At 35.1% G+C, this 14,311-nt stretch overlaps 1 protein-coding gene across 2 annotated transcripts in view; it reads right to left on the reverse strand.

Annotated features, from left to right (window-relative positions):
- EBF1 (EBF transcription factor 1) overlaps positions 1–14,311 on the reverse strand; it is a 348,388-nt gene that overhangs the window by 21,279 nt on the left and 312,798 nt on the right. For both annotated transcript variants that reach the window (XM_032212355.1, XM_032212354.1), the window contains exon 11: positions 10,373–10,461. In XM_032212355.1, coding sequence (XP_032068246.1) covers positions 10,373–10,461 — 89 coding nt within the window. The remainder of the gene's footprint in view (positions 1–10,372; positions 10,462–14,311) is intronic.

A 14,311-nucleotide genomic window follows, 5' to 3' on the forward strand; every position in this document is an offset into this window, starting at 1 on the left:
AGGAATATCAGGAGCATAAGATATCTGATATCAACCCAAACAAAGGCTAGAATTGTGATAATTATCATTGCATTTAATCTTAATTGCATTCTCTTTCAAGCATTTGTTAAAAACCTTAGGGTAAGGGGGTAAAGGAAAAGACCAATGATTAAACAGGCAGGTAGGCAGAAAACAGATAAATAGACAATCATTCATTGTTTCAAATTGTATTTTAATGTCATTTTATCAAATACCTAATAGATGTCAAGTGGATCACAAAGTTGTTGACTATGTATATTTTCATTATTTTTTATTCTCAAATAAATAAGTGCAAACAGCTGGCAGTGATTGTGAACCAGCTGAATAAATTACTTGGTAAGGTCTGTGAGCCAGGGCCAAATGCCATGATTACTACAGTAAGGGTAGAATACATGCATTTTTTCCCTGGAAGGCAGTCTAGGTTTCCATACTGTAGCCAGAAGATGGTACAGTTAGGGAACTAAAATATTTGGTTTTTTATTAATAAAATGTCAGGGAATTTTCTTTTAGTTCTAATTAATATTGTTGAAGGACTATTAATTCTCCTTTTGTATTGTGCTTTTAATTTGTTTAATAGGTATCAAAATTGTTTGGTGTTCAGAGTATTTTTTTTTGAGATGGGCAGCTGTACAAATTCAACAAATAAATAAAATAGCACAAGTATTTCACTGATAATTGAAATGTATATATTGAGTGTAATTTTTCATTGTCGTGAACCACCCGTGAATCCCAACTATGAGGTCAATAGTGGTCAAGATATTGGCCTAGAAGCCAGGAGACTCTGAGTCCTGCTTTAGGCATGAAAGTCAATTCGGTGACTTTGGACCAGTCACTATGTCTCAACCCAAGCCACCTCAAAGGGTTTTATTGTGAGGAAAACAGAAACAGGGAGGAATATTAGGTTTGTTTGCTGCCTTGAGTTGTTTATTAAAAATAATGAAGTGGGATAAACATACATAAATAAGGAATACAAGACCTATTAGTTCAGATGGTGATTTTACAAATGAACAAGCCACCAAGATTTTACAAATGAACAATCACCAAGATTACAGTATGCCATGTCCTGTATCTGTAATGTAACACAGTCTGTAAACCTCTTTGTTTCCTAAGGAAGAAAAAAAGGCAAACCTTTCCTGCATACTTTACTAAATGTCATCATAACAAGAACAAAGATTTTGTTTTACTGTCCACTTCCAGGGTTCCATAAATTATGCAGCGCTCATATTTCATCTAAAAAAAACACACTATGTATCTTTTGATTTTTACTTTAAACAGGCAACATTGGTGCTCTACAGGGATGTCCTATGAAATTACTAAAACTAAGTCCCATTTCATAAACAACACAATGAACCACTATTAGTGTGACTAGAAAAACACATTCATGATTGACTCATGTAAACCAGTTGCCTTATTTGTGGAATGAGAGGCATATAAATTTAATAAATAATTAAACAAACACACAGGCTAAGCCAGTAGTAAATATTTGCCACCATTTGTGCAAAGGATGCCAGATTGAGGATATTGCTATAAATCCCAAAGAATAAATAGTTACCTTACATATGAGGAAGAAATGGTCATAACTAACATTAGGATTACTTAAAATTAATTCATGGTGATTAATTCACGGTGATTAAGCTTCTCATTGAATACTGGGAGAAAAAAAAATGTAGGTTTTGTTCCTGACCATTAAATGCGGTTGCACCAAGATAGGTTGCTAAGAAAATGTGCATTTTATCACATCTATGGGAACTGTCGTTTGATTCTGTGAGTCCTATACTGATTAAAGCTACAGTTATGGTGAAAAAACCAGAGCTTCACTGAGAATGAAGTTCACTGAGGATGTCCATGAGAGTAATCGGTAAACACTGTAAAAATCAATATGCATGTAAGCCTCTACAAAGCAGCTGGCTTTGTGTGCTTGATCTACTGAATACTCCCCAAACATGCAAAGTATCTCCTTTGACCTTCTGAACTAGAGAGGAACTTACTGAAGGAATGGCATTCCCTTTACAACACAGATAAGCCCTATGAACTTGACCTAGCAATTACTAATTTTAGTGGATATTGCATAAACCCTTATCTTATAAATAAATAAACATGGTTCTTCAAACACCAGGAAGTAGAAAACACAGAAAACAATGGGGCTTCTTCTCATAACAAAGAAATAACCTCAGGAACAGTCAGGAGCTGAGGCAGACTATATGTGCGTGAGAGAAAGATGCTTGATTTTTTTCTTTGGGAGAAAAAAAAATTAATGACCCTTGAAGTCAAACAGAAACAGAAAGTGACACTACACATATAGAAACAGACCAGCCTTTTGAACATAATCTTCTAAGGTATCTTCCATCTTTCAAAACTCTTGTTCCTCGGGTCCATTGTATTTTAGCCAGGTTTTGGCTCAAAATAGTACATAGAACATGTCTCATTTAATGTTGCTCAGGTATTACTGAAGTTGTGACAACTATCAGGTAATAAGGAGGGATGCTTACTATCTGTAAAAGTTTCAAAACCAAAATATTTTACCACACCATATTTTGACCCCCCTAAAAAGTTTTCTTTCCCTCCTGATCTTAAGAAAAATGTTCCAGTGCTGTTCTGACTACTCTGTGTTTCAAATTTTGAAACTGTTTGAAGTTCTACAACTTTAAAAGGGGCTATTTTGAGTTCACAATATTTCCAGAATGATCAGGCTGGTTATTCCAGGCTTAAAATGGGGTGTTCTGAGATTGAAAACAAGACATTTAGTGATCAAAATGTTTTGAATTTGGAGCATTTTGTATATCACTGACTACAGAGATAAGACAATAAAACAGCAGTAGTAAATGTTTACTAAATGTAGACTGGTATAGTCCCTTAACTCATTCTACTAAATGGAGATTTATTAGCTCAAGTAGGTGAAAAATTTGTTCTAAAGATAGAATCACAATATAAAACCTTTCATAATCCATTTCCACACTTCCCACATTTTAGTAAAGTTTCTAACATACAAGATTTCAGAGTCCACTGGAATTGGACAACAGATTAATTTAAATAGATTTAAATAATGATTAAAATGAAGGTCTCTGGTGCTTTAGAATTCAAACAGGCAAGCATCTGCAACCCAACACACCAGATTTAATACTTGTAGATAAGAAAGACAAAAATTTCTGGATAGAGCATATTGCAATATCTGGAAACAGCGGAATGGAAGACCAAGAACTGGTGAAAATTACAAAACATAAAGAGCTGCAAATAAAAGTAGAACAACAGTGGCAAAATAAAGCAAAGGAGATATAATAATAGGTGCCTTGGGTGCAATTTCAAAACATCTCAAGCACCACTTGTACTCCATTGGTATTGACAAAAACATTATCAGTCAACTGCAAAAGCCTTTTTTTTGGGGGGGGGGAGACACTTCACATTCTGAGATGATACCTTTAACTCTATGAAACAACAGCTTTGCTTATCCTAGGCTCTTGAGAAAGACTTAATAGGTTGATAAAAATGCCAAATCCAGTCTAAACATCTTGCTAACCTTATTTATGCAACCAAAATAATGTATGCTATAAGAATGTATTAGCAGACAGTTCTAGCTGTCCAATGCCTCATTTGCAAATTTTATCCATATGTATTTCTGATGTATATATGACTATGATAATAACTACTGATCATGTTGATCAGTTATCTCCATAATACCATTGCAAAGAGCACGGAGAGCTGCAGGGCTGACCTTCATATACTCAGCTGAGACAAACAGTCTTAGTAAAAAAAAATTATCAGGAAACACAGCAATGGTAAACATTTAATCTATTCCTCCATTTCCCTGCATTTTCAGTTTGGATCTGGACTTAGTTATATTGATAGTGGAGTGGATCCAGACTGCAGATGTAACAGAAAGCAGGGCAACATATGAAACACTCCTCAATGGTTTAGCATTATTATCTACATCTGTCTGGCTACTGGTTTCAGAATTTCAAGCAGAAAGTATTCCAACTGCAGGGATAAACTACAAACCTTTTGCGCGCAAACTTTACTTCCAGTTGCATAACATAGCGAAAAAAAAGAGTTTGCATTTAACATGTGCAAGCTATAATGTATTAGATTCGTAATGAGAAAGGCAGACCGGGCAAGCAATGTTCAAAGTGATTAAAGAGCTAACATAGTTGGATGCTCCAAGCAGCATCCAGACTCTCAAATACTTTTTCATGTATAAACTGGCTATCAAAGGAATGCATCTTTTGCATTGAGCTGTATCTTAGACGTTCCATTTACTCTTTCATGTCATTCCTCAGCTACTGCATATTATTGATATTTGCAAAAGATTAAAGGCTACAAATGTAATATCTAAATGGCTTGTTGCACACCCATAAAAATGCTAAAACAGTATTACTGTAATTAGAATACATTGTGCAGTGCACTATGACTCCTGCTTAAATGTGCCACTCTGTTTCCTTTAGGATAAATGACTAACTAAGCCTGAATACTTTGTTAGGATGGAAATTTTCAGTTTCATTTCTCCAATGAGAAACAGGGCTGCATGTGACTGGAGACCAGATTTCAATGCTTGCTGGCACGTAGTAGTGCTGAGTAGCTCTTGGCACAAGTAAACCAGTGAATGGCTGATTTACTAAATTATGATCGGATGAGCCTTTGCAATTCCGACAGAAAGTGTCTCTCTTCATGGGGTGTTTAAATTGTTTGGTGTTTAAATATTCAGCATGAGGCTAATGTGAACTGATGAAGGGAGACTACAAACATTCACTCTCAGTGTAGACAGGGAGACAGAGATATACAACATATCATGTGGCCTGTGGAGGTGGAAATGATTCATATTTAAAGATGTTGCTGTCTACTTCCATTGCTTTAAGGTGCTCTTAATTAGCGCAGTGCTTGAAGGAATCATTCAAAATAAGGAAACACGCACGCACAGAGAAGCATCCAAATGTGTTGCTTAAACAAGTCACAGGAGTCCAAGAAAGTCTTTTTCAATAACCGTGTGCTTTGAAAGTCTTTTTCAACACCTTGGCCAGCTTTCCAAAAAAAATTCAGCACAGACATTAACACATCTGCAAGAGACCGCTGCTTTCTAATTATGTTACCTCTGCAAGTGGGAGGGGGAGGAGGGAGGGATTTCTTTACTGCCACCTGCTGGAACTGGCAATAACCCTTTGAGAACAAGCACTCTCACTTTAGAGGACAGTTATGGCACGCATTTAAAATACTGTGATCCGAGACACTTACAGTAGATTAGAATTTTTTATTGGTGCTCTGTTGCCATAACAACATAAAGGCAGCAGCAGATGACTTAAGCTAAGCTTGCTGCTCATCTGGCAGTAAAAATGAGTACAGTTCACTTCACAAGTTCCCCATATGGACCCTTAGTGTATAGTAATGAAATAACCATATGGTGGGAAAAGAAATGCACAGAAACAATTGTGCTCCAGTGGATAAGTAAACCGGACAGAAAGTTATGGAAGTCCGCAGCAGAGAGCATGGTTTGTGTGTTGGCTAGCTCAGGGTTGTTCTTCCCGAAGGGAATTCCTCCAGCCTTCTCTTAAGCTATTTTTTTAAAATGTGCATGTACAAATTGCATGATATTGAACATTTTGCAGCATCATTCATCTCCTAAGCTGTCAGTCTTGCATGCAAATCAGCATGGGATGGCCTTATACAACTGTCATTCTCAAAAGAGAACAAGAAATGTCTGGGCATTGAGCTATTTCTGACAAGAAAAAAATGTTTGAGATAACCCTTTTAGAAATACTTGCATCTTTTGGCATTTACACTTGGCTATAAATAATCTTGGTATATACAACACTTTTCAGAAGGTAAATGGAAAAGTAGAATTTACATTATATATTACACATACTAGACAACACAGTATCAACAGTAGAGTCCTTCAAGTTTCTAGGTTCTATCATATCTCAAGACTTAAAATGGAAACCTAACATAAAAAACATCATCAAAAAAGCCCAACAAAGAATGTTCTTCCTGTACCAATCCAGAAAGCTCAAACTGCCCAAAGAGCTGCTGATTCAGTTCTGCAGAGGAATTATTGAGTCTGTCATCTGCACCTCTATAACTGTCTGGTTTCGCTCTGCATCCAAACAAGACAGACACAGATTTCAACGGATAATTAGAACTGCAGAAAAAAAAAACAATTGCTACCAACCTGCCTTCCATTAAGGATCTGTACACTGCATGAGTCAAAAAGAGGGCTGTGAAAATATCTGCAGACCCCTCACATCCTAGACATAAATTGTTTCAACTTCTACCCTCAAAGCAATGCTATAGAATTCTGCACACCAGAACAAGAAGACACAAGGACAGGTTTTTTTTCGTGAATGCCATCACTCTGCTAAACAACTAATTCCCACAGCACTGTCAAATTATCTACTAAGACTATATTACTATTCTTCTCATCCTTACTATAGTACTTATCTCTTCCCACTTATTGCTATAACCATGTTGCTTGTATCCTTACAATTTATATTGTTTTTGTTTCCTAGTATGATTTGATTGCTTATTAGTATCCTATGACTATCACTAAATGTTGTATCTTATGATTCTTGATGAATATTTTATTTTTTCTTTATGTACACTGAGAGCATATGCACTGAAGACAAATTCCTTGTGTGTCCAATCACACTTGGCCAATAAAAAAATCCTATTCTATTCTAGTCTATTCTTTAAGAATTTCCAAAAAATAAAAAGAAATAATTGATTGGCACTCCCCAAAACCTTAAAAAAAGCCTACAGCTCACTCCTCTGTACAAATGCCCAGTTCAGAATATGGGACTAACCAGATATTCAACTAGTAAGACAGCTTGCTAAAGGCTGCAAAGTCAATTTTGTACTACACATGCTTCATAAAAGATGAATATAAATGCATTAGTTAGACACGGTAAGCTAAATTAGAAGGTCAGGCAGGGCTGGAAGGGCTGAAAAATCACACAACCAATGACTGTAATTACTCTTTTTTAAAGTCTATTAAGTGGTGTTGTTCTATCAAGGCTCAGGGGTATAAGACATGAAGTACAAGATAAAGTAATGTGTATTTATTACTCCCACAGGATCAATTTACTAGATATTTTCAGCTCCACAGAACAAAATACACAAATGCAGTCTTTGTTGCTTTCCTCAAAATTCTGGCATATACATTTCCAAAGGAACTACTGTGTTAAGAAGAAAATATCTTTATGAGATTAGCATCTTTTCATGAATTTTATCATTTTGTTGTATGTATGTGCATATCTAGAGGTATGACATATATATTTTAAATTAGTCAGTTCAATCAAAGTTATTCAGTCAAAACTATTTCTCTGTGACAAAGACCTTTTATCCTATGTTTCAATGCCTGCGACCAAACTACTGAAAAGACCCTGGTTAGAAATCTGGAAAACCATATTGAGACAGTCTAGGCAATAATAATCTAGACTCTATCCCAAAGGTGCTTTTTCAAGAAGCAACTGGACTTTCTGGTTTTTCTTTGAAGATGTTTAGCTTCTCCAGATTTCTAGACTCTAGTTAAGGGTCCATTGAATATATCACCTTCCTATTTTTGACTTATTAATTTTATGTTATCCAGATGCCTCATCACCCAATTTCAAACACTGTGTTATCTCTCCTGTAAATCACTGTTCTAATATGCTGTTTATGACAAGACTACTTTATCAGCTGGGCAATATTAATTCCTTGCAGATAGAAATTGTGCTACAAGCTAAGTCAAACTGTTTGTATTAAGCATTAACCAACCAACTACATATTGCACCAATGCTCAGCATCCTTGTTCTTGCTCTTTTGCTTTAAGGGAACATGGTCCAAGAGCAAAGTGATCTTTATGGCTTTTTCTATCCTTTGTATGCTAAAGTTTTAAACCATAGATTCTAAATTGCACAATCTGCTGTGATCAATTGTTGAGTAAACTCTAAGGCACTAAGAAAAAGCCTTTTCTGCTGACCTTCAAGAAGTCCTCTTGCCCAATTTTAATATGACTGTGTCTTTCAGCTGTCAAAACATCCTCTTTTAGAGCACAGGTGTCAAACGTGCAGTGTCACGTTGCCATCACGTGAAGTTTTGGACCTTTTCCCCATTTGAGCAGCTGGGGTAAGTGTGGCCTGTGCATTATGTATCCAGCCCATGAGCCACCAGTTTGATATCCCATTTTAGAGTTATCCCTGAATTTGGATTTTTCATAATACCAACATAATTTCCTCCCACATGGTTTTAGTATAATTTCTCATGTGGATAATTGATAGCATTTTAATTTTTGTCATATCCCTATAAAAGAAATACTGATGACCCATTTTACAAAGGAAGCTATTTCCAACACCATAGAGGGGAAAAAAGCTATATATACTGTAAGTGCCCAACTATACAAGACGAATCAAGCAAATAGCAAATGAAAGTGCCGTATTAGTTCATTTTGGAGTAGAATCTCTCCGATAATTATTGGTCTCTCTCAGACTACCAAATGATAAGAATATGGCAACTTAAGTTCCAGCTTCCAGAAAGAGTACAACAGACTTCTAATGACAGTCAAGTTTTTAACTGACCCCGTAAAAGCACAAATTCAACCTTCAGTTTTTGCAGAATTAACCATTCTCTGAACCCATACTCTCAAATGAAGCACTCAAACATCCTATCAAAGTATTATTCCATTTAACAAGCTAGCTGAGTAGCATCTGTTATTATTTTAAAACTGAAATAGACCGTCATTTCAAATGAGAAGAAACTGAAAATGTGTTCTGTTTTCTAAAACGAGTTTGGAATTTCAGGTGCGATTCCAATTCTCAATGTATGTTCAGCATGGGAATGCAATAGATGTGCTTCTTTATTTGCTTATGTATTCATGATAATGGAACAACCATGAACATGCTTTTATTATCAATTTTAGCCCACTGGCTACATGATACCTATGAGTCCCTCTTTAACATTCTAAAAATATTTCCACTGTTACTCCCAGATTTCTACGAAAAAGACTGTAGATTCAGTTTATCTGAAAACTGCCTATTGGCAAAATCTTGTCTAAATGATTGTTTTATTTTGGTGTATACAAAAAAATTACACTGAGACCTAATATTGAGTGAAATATTTTTAAACCCTCAGTGCCTGAGTATAGTGACATATCTTTCTGGCTTTAATGTTTACCAATTTCATTTTTTAAAAAAAATATTTCCTAGCATCCTTTACCAAACCATTTCTACAATCATGATACAATCCAGTTCATAAATATCCACCTTCTTTGTTTCATCAAATGTCATTGTGTTTCCTTCATATTTCCCTCTATATAGGAAGTCTACACCAGGATTGGGTACTTGGTCAACAACATTCCTTAGGATGCTATTTTTAGCATTAATGCTAAAACATTTAATGCTAATTTTAATATTAAGTATTTATTAAACTTATTATTGATATTGAATCACTGTAGTTAATTTACCATTAACATTTATGTTAGTTAACGAGGTTATAAATAGGAGCATGGGCATAAATACAGCACCTGGCTGTAGTATTCCAAATGTTTATGTAATGTAAGAAGCAGCACTAAAGATTGATTTGGTAAAATGACAAACTAAGTTTGTTTATTTGCTTGCTTGAGCTTTTGATAATGGAATCACTCGATAGAAAACCTAGAATCTCTTGACCATCCACACCAGTTAGAAGTAACTCTGTATCTTCCTGCTATCTCAGTGGTTAAGATGCTGAGCTTGTCGATCAGAAAGGTCAACAGTTCATCAGTTCGACTCCCTAGAGCCGCATAACAGAGTGAGTTCCCGTTACTTGTCCTAACTCCTGCTAACCTAGCAGTTTGAAAGCATGTAAAAATGCAAGTAGAAAAATAGGGACCACTTTTGGTGGGAAGGTAACAGCATTCTGTGTGCCTTTGGGGTTTAGTCATGCCGGCCACATGACCACAGAGATGTCTTCAGACAGCACTGGCTCTTCAGCTTTGAAACAGAGATGAACACTACCCCTTAAGAGTCAGGAACAACTAGCACATATGTGTGAGGCAAACATTTACCTTTACTTATCAGTATTGATGGTTTAATTGCTAAAGAGCTGAGTCTTACCTTCATGTGTACATGATTTTGTGCTTTACATGTAACAATATTTTCTTGAATGTGGCTCAGTAAGTAAGGTAGCTGTTACATCTCTTTAAACACAGATGTGTTTAACGAGAATACAGCTGGATGCAACAAACCTGAACCAAATATAAACAAGCTTCATATAGAGCATGTGCTGTAGTATTCCAAATGTAGATGTTGACTACACATAATTGTGCTGAAGTGTTATTTGAAAAAACCTGATGCATCATAGACTTAATCATAAACACAGATACATATGTATGTTCACACATACATTACATTTTGCTGACCTTTGGTAAACGCTCAGGATCACCAGGATGCCTCGGGATGACTTTCTGTAACCTTTGGAAGCCATAATCAATGGTTGGTTCATTCAAAGCTGGAACAAGAAAAATAGTAATTATGCAAAACTGAATTGTTCACTAAAAATTCTTGAGTTCTAGAAACTATCACAATTCTGGAGGACAAAATTAACTAGACATTTTATATTATAACATTTTATTTCATGAACTTTTATCTATTTCTATGGTTGCTTATGTGTATTTCTAGATAAGAATTCTAAATGGTTCTAAAGGGTTAGTATTGTGATAAGCAGGGAGAACAGACAGTTTCCAACAGCAGAATCCACAGACTGTTTCAGGAGCCCTTCTGGTGCAGTGGTTAGAATGCCCACAGCTTGGAGTTCAATCCTGATCAAGGGTCAAGGTTGACTCAGCCTTCCATCCTTTAGAGGTCTGTAAAACTGAGGACCGAAATTGTTGGGGGCAATATGTTGATTCTGCAAACTGTTCAGAGAGTGCTATAAAGCACCATGGAGCTGTATAAATCTAAGTGCTATTGCTATTCAGTCAGTAACCTCTATTATTGAAATATCCAATAAACTCCACTCTGAGTCAGAGTTTATTTTTGATGTTTTAATATCAGGTGCCACAATGTTTTACATTTCAATGAAATATTTGCAATTAAGCAAGTGTCTTGCTTGGGAAACAAGTAAATAACCAGATCCAAAAAAAAACAACACCTTGCTATCTTTCAAAGAAATAAATAAAACAGAATCCTCATTGCAATTACTCTAGTAAAATTCTGGATTAACTTGTTACTTTATACAGTTGAATAAATGGATCCATTTATAGATTCTTGGAAGTTTTTCCTTGTTTTTAATGAGACAGGCAACCTACTCCACCATTCTTAAAAGTGTTCCTTCATTTCCCCCAGTTCCTACTATAAATGTTTTTCCATAGATAAAAAATAATGATTAAAAAAAAATCTTTTAGACTGAGTAACACTTTTATTTGTGTTTGTAACATTCATCCATACATTAAAAATAAAGTTAACACATACTATAAAAATGCTTTCCCATTACCCTAAGTTTCAAAAGTACATTGAAAGTAGTGCTGATTTTAAAGAAGGTATTAAATTCAAATAGGTCCCAAGGCTAATGGAAGCAATTTGTGTACCAACCCAAACTGACTGGTCTACTTTTCAAAATACAGATATGATAATCTCATGATTTTAAAAGGACATTTAAATTGAAAGACTGTGAATAGTATATAATTATACCAATAGCACCCTTTAACTTGTCAGCTTGTAAATCTAAATGGCTATCAATCATTTCTAAAGAGGAAATAAACCTTAAAATTCTTTGATTGACTGTGCTTACTTTTTATGTTTTTTTTAAAGAAATGGAAAAAATGGATTAAAGTGGCCAGAAATCCATTTATAAAAATACATTATTTTACATAGGTGAGTAAAAAGCCAGTAATTATACTTCCCAAAGACATCTAAATCAAAGAAAGTACTTTCCCTCACTTACGTATTTTAAGTTGTATGGAAGTTCAGATAAGTTTTTTTATTAAAATATTTTTCTAAACGAAATGCTTATTGAAGTAACTAATAGAATACCATTTTCATTTAAGGTAATGCAATCATTTTTGCAAATATGAGATTTAAGCCATTTTCTCCTATCTAAACAATAAACTTTCAACCTGTCTCTTGTGTGAATTAACTAAAATTATACCCAGGTGCACAAAAACTGTCTGTCTATGCTCATGCATGAGTTAAGGCACAATATTTATTATTCTTTCCATTTTATGAATTACTATTTAAACCCTTGAGGAAGAACTTTCTTTGAGTGCAGTCAGGCTTAGAAATTCTTTATGCAGTGTACTTAAAACTGTACCTTAAAAATTCCAAAACATTCCATACAATAATAAAATAAAATTGTACTTTAGATGAATTCCTTTTAATATGCTTTAGAAATAACAGTATTATGTATACAATGGAATGATCATTTTCATAATTGTGAATAGACAGAATGTATGTTCTGCTTTTTAACAGACTTTCAAGGGTTATCTTTCTTGTTTCAATATTTCATATCAAAAAGGGCTATTGATGTACCAGTAACATTTTCATTGTTGATTAAATGACTTATGCACAGGAAACATCTATTTCAAGACACATTCTCATCTTGCAGCCGAATGATTGACATTTGTATCAGCAATTAAAAGAACCTGTTCAAATATCATAGCTTGGGAAACTTGTTCAAATGGGATGGGAATAATTGAATTAGAGACATTTCAACATATTATTTCAGAAAAAATAAGCACACTATAGGGGAAATATTTTGGAAAAACTCAGCGCACGTCCAGAAACAAAACAATCCAAGGTATATTCCAAGCATTCCTGATTTCTTTTCATTTTAATAGCCATATCTATATTATTGAAAATGCACATAACCAAGGTATCAGATTAAAAAAATCAAAGCAGTTCTTGAATGTGTACAGTACAACAGATTAAGACAATGTTTTAAACTACATTACTAGGTAGGTAGCTTGCTTGCTTTACATAGATTTATATAGCTGCCCATCTCACAACACTAACTGTGAGCAACATTCATAAAGTTAAAATACACACACACACACACACACACTAGTGCAAGAAAGACACACAGATACATTTCACCTTGGGCAAGTTAAGTGACCCAATGGGTGCCCTTTCATAGTGCTTAGTGGCTGTCTGGATCTCTTTATGAGGAACAACAGGCTTCAATTGAATCTTGGTAAGATGGAGTGGCTATGGATTGAAGGCACCTCTATATCCATGGGTATGCATTGCCCCAGATAATACCCAATAATCTGGGAGCATTCTGAACTCATGTCACCTGCTCAAGGATCAAAAGTCACTTGTAATTGGAGAGCCTTTGTTTAACTTCATTACACCCTTTCCTGGATGAAGAAACCCTTCTTTCAGCCACTCATACACTGGTCATTTCTTGTACAAATACTACAATGTGTTCTACCTTTGAAGACTATCCAGATATTGCAACTGATTCAGAATGTGGTGGCATGAGTAGCCTTGGGTTGCACATGTAACACCTCTGCTATGTGAGCTGTATTCGGTGCCAATTTGTATCCAGTTCAAAGTGGTGGACCTTTAAGACCTTTAAAACCCTTCATGCCATGGGCCTAGGTTATCTGAGGAACTGTCCCATCCCAACTGGTCAGGTGGGGGTGGGGGTATTTTAGGGATCCTATTGATTAAATAATTCCAATTGGCAAGATCCAGGAAGATAGTCTTCTCTGCTGAAGCAGGCTCCCATTCTTCTGGCCTTCAGAAAATATGTTAAAATTGGCATGTGGGTTGAAAAGTTATATGCAACCTTGCGGATGGGTTGGTGTTGAGACAATGTTTTCTCTACCTTGTTAACTCTTTAACTTTTAATATTTTAACACCAACCTTTTGAATTCTGTTCTTAACTTTGTTCTCATTTATGGTTTTAATATTGTGATATCATTTTTATATGAATGAATGAATGAATGAATGAATAAATGAATGAATGAATGAATGAATGAACGAACAACAAACGAACAAACGAAATCTTTTTTTTTTTTTTGCAGCCCTGGAGTTCACCCAGAATGGATGGATTCTAAAAAATGAGGACTTTCATTTTAGTGTTTGGAGGTTTAAATAGAAACCTTTGCTTTAACCTCCAAGCTTTAACTTTTGCTGATATTTAAATCATTTATTTTACTCTTTAAAACTCCAAAACAGATCCTGGCTTCATCCACTTCTGAAGTTAGTACTTAGTTAGTACAGAGAATAGTTTTGCTACCTGGGGGTGGTTGCATAGTTGTATTCTCAACTAATCTTTAAGGCTCAAACCTGGGGGAACTTGCTTCAGGTCTTCATATTAAATATGCAAAGAACAAATAAAGCTCTGAACACTTCAT

Source organism: Thamnophis elegans, chromosome 2 (assembly GCF_009769535.1).
Source record: "Thamnophis elegans isolate rThaEle1 chromosome 2, rThaEle1.pri, whole genome shotgun sequence".
Taxonomy (NCBI): Eukaryota; Metazoa; Chordata; class Lepidosauria; order Squamata; family Colubridae; genus Thamnophis; species Thamnophis elegans.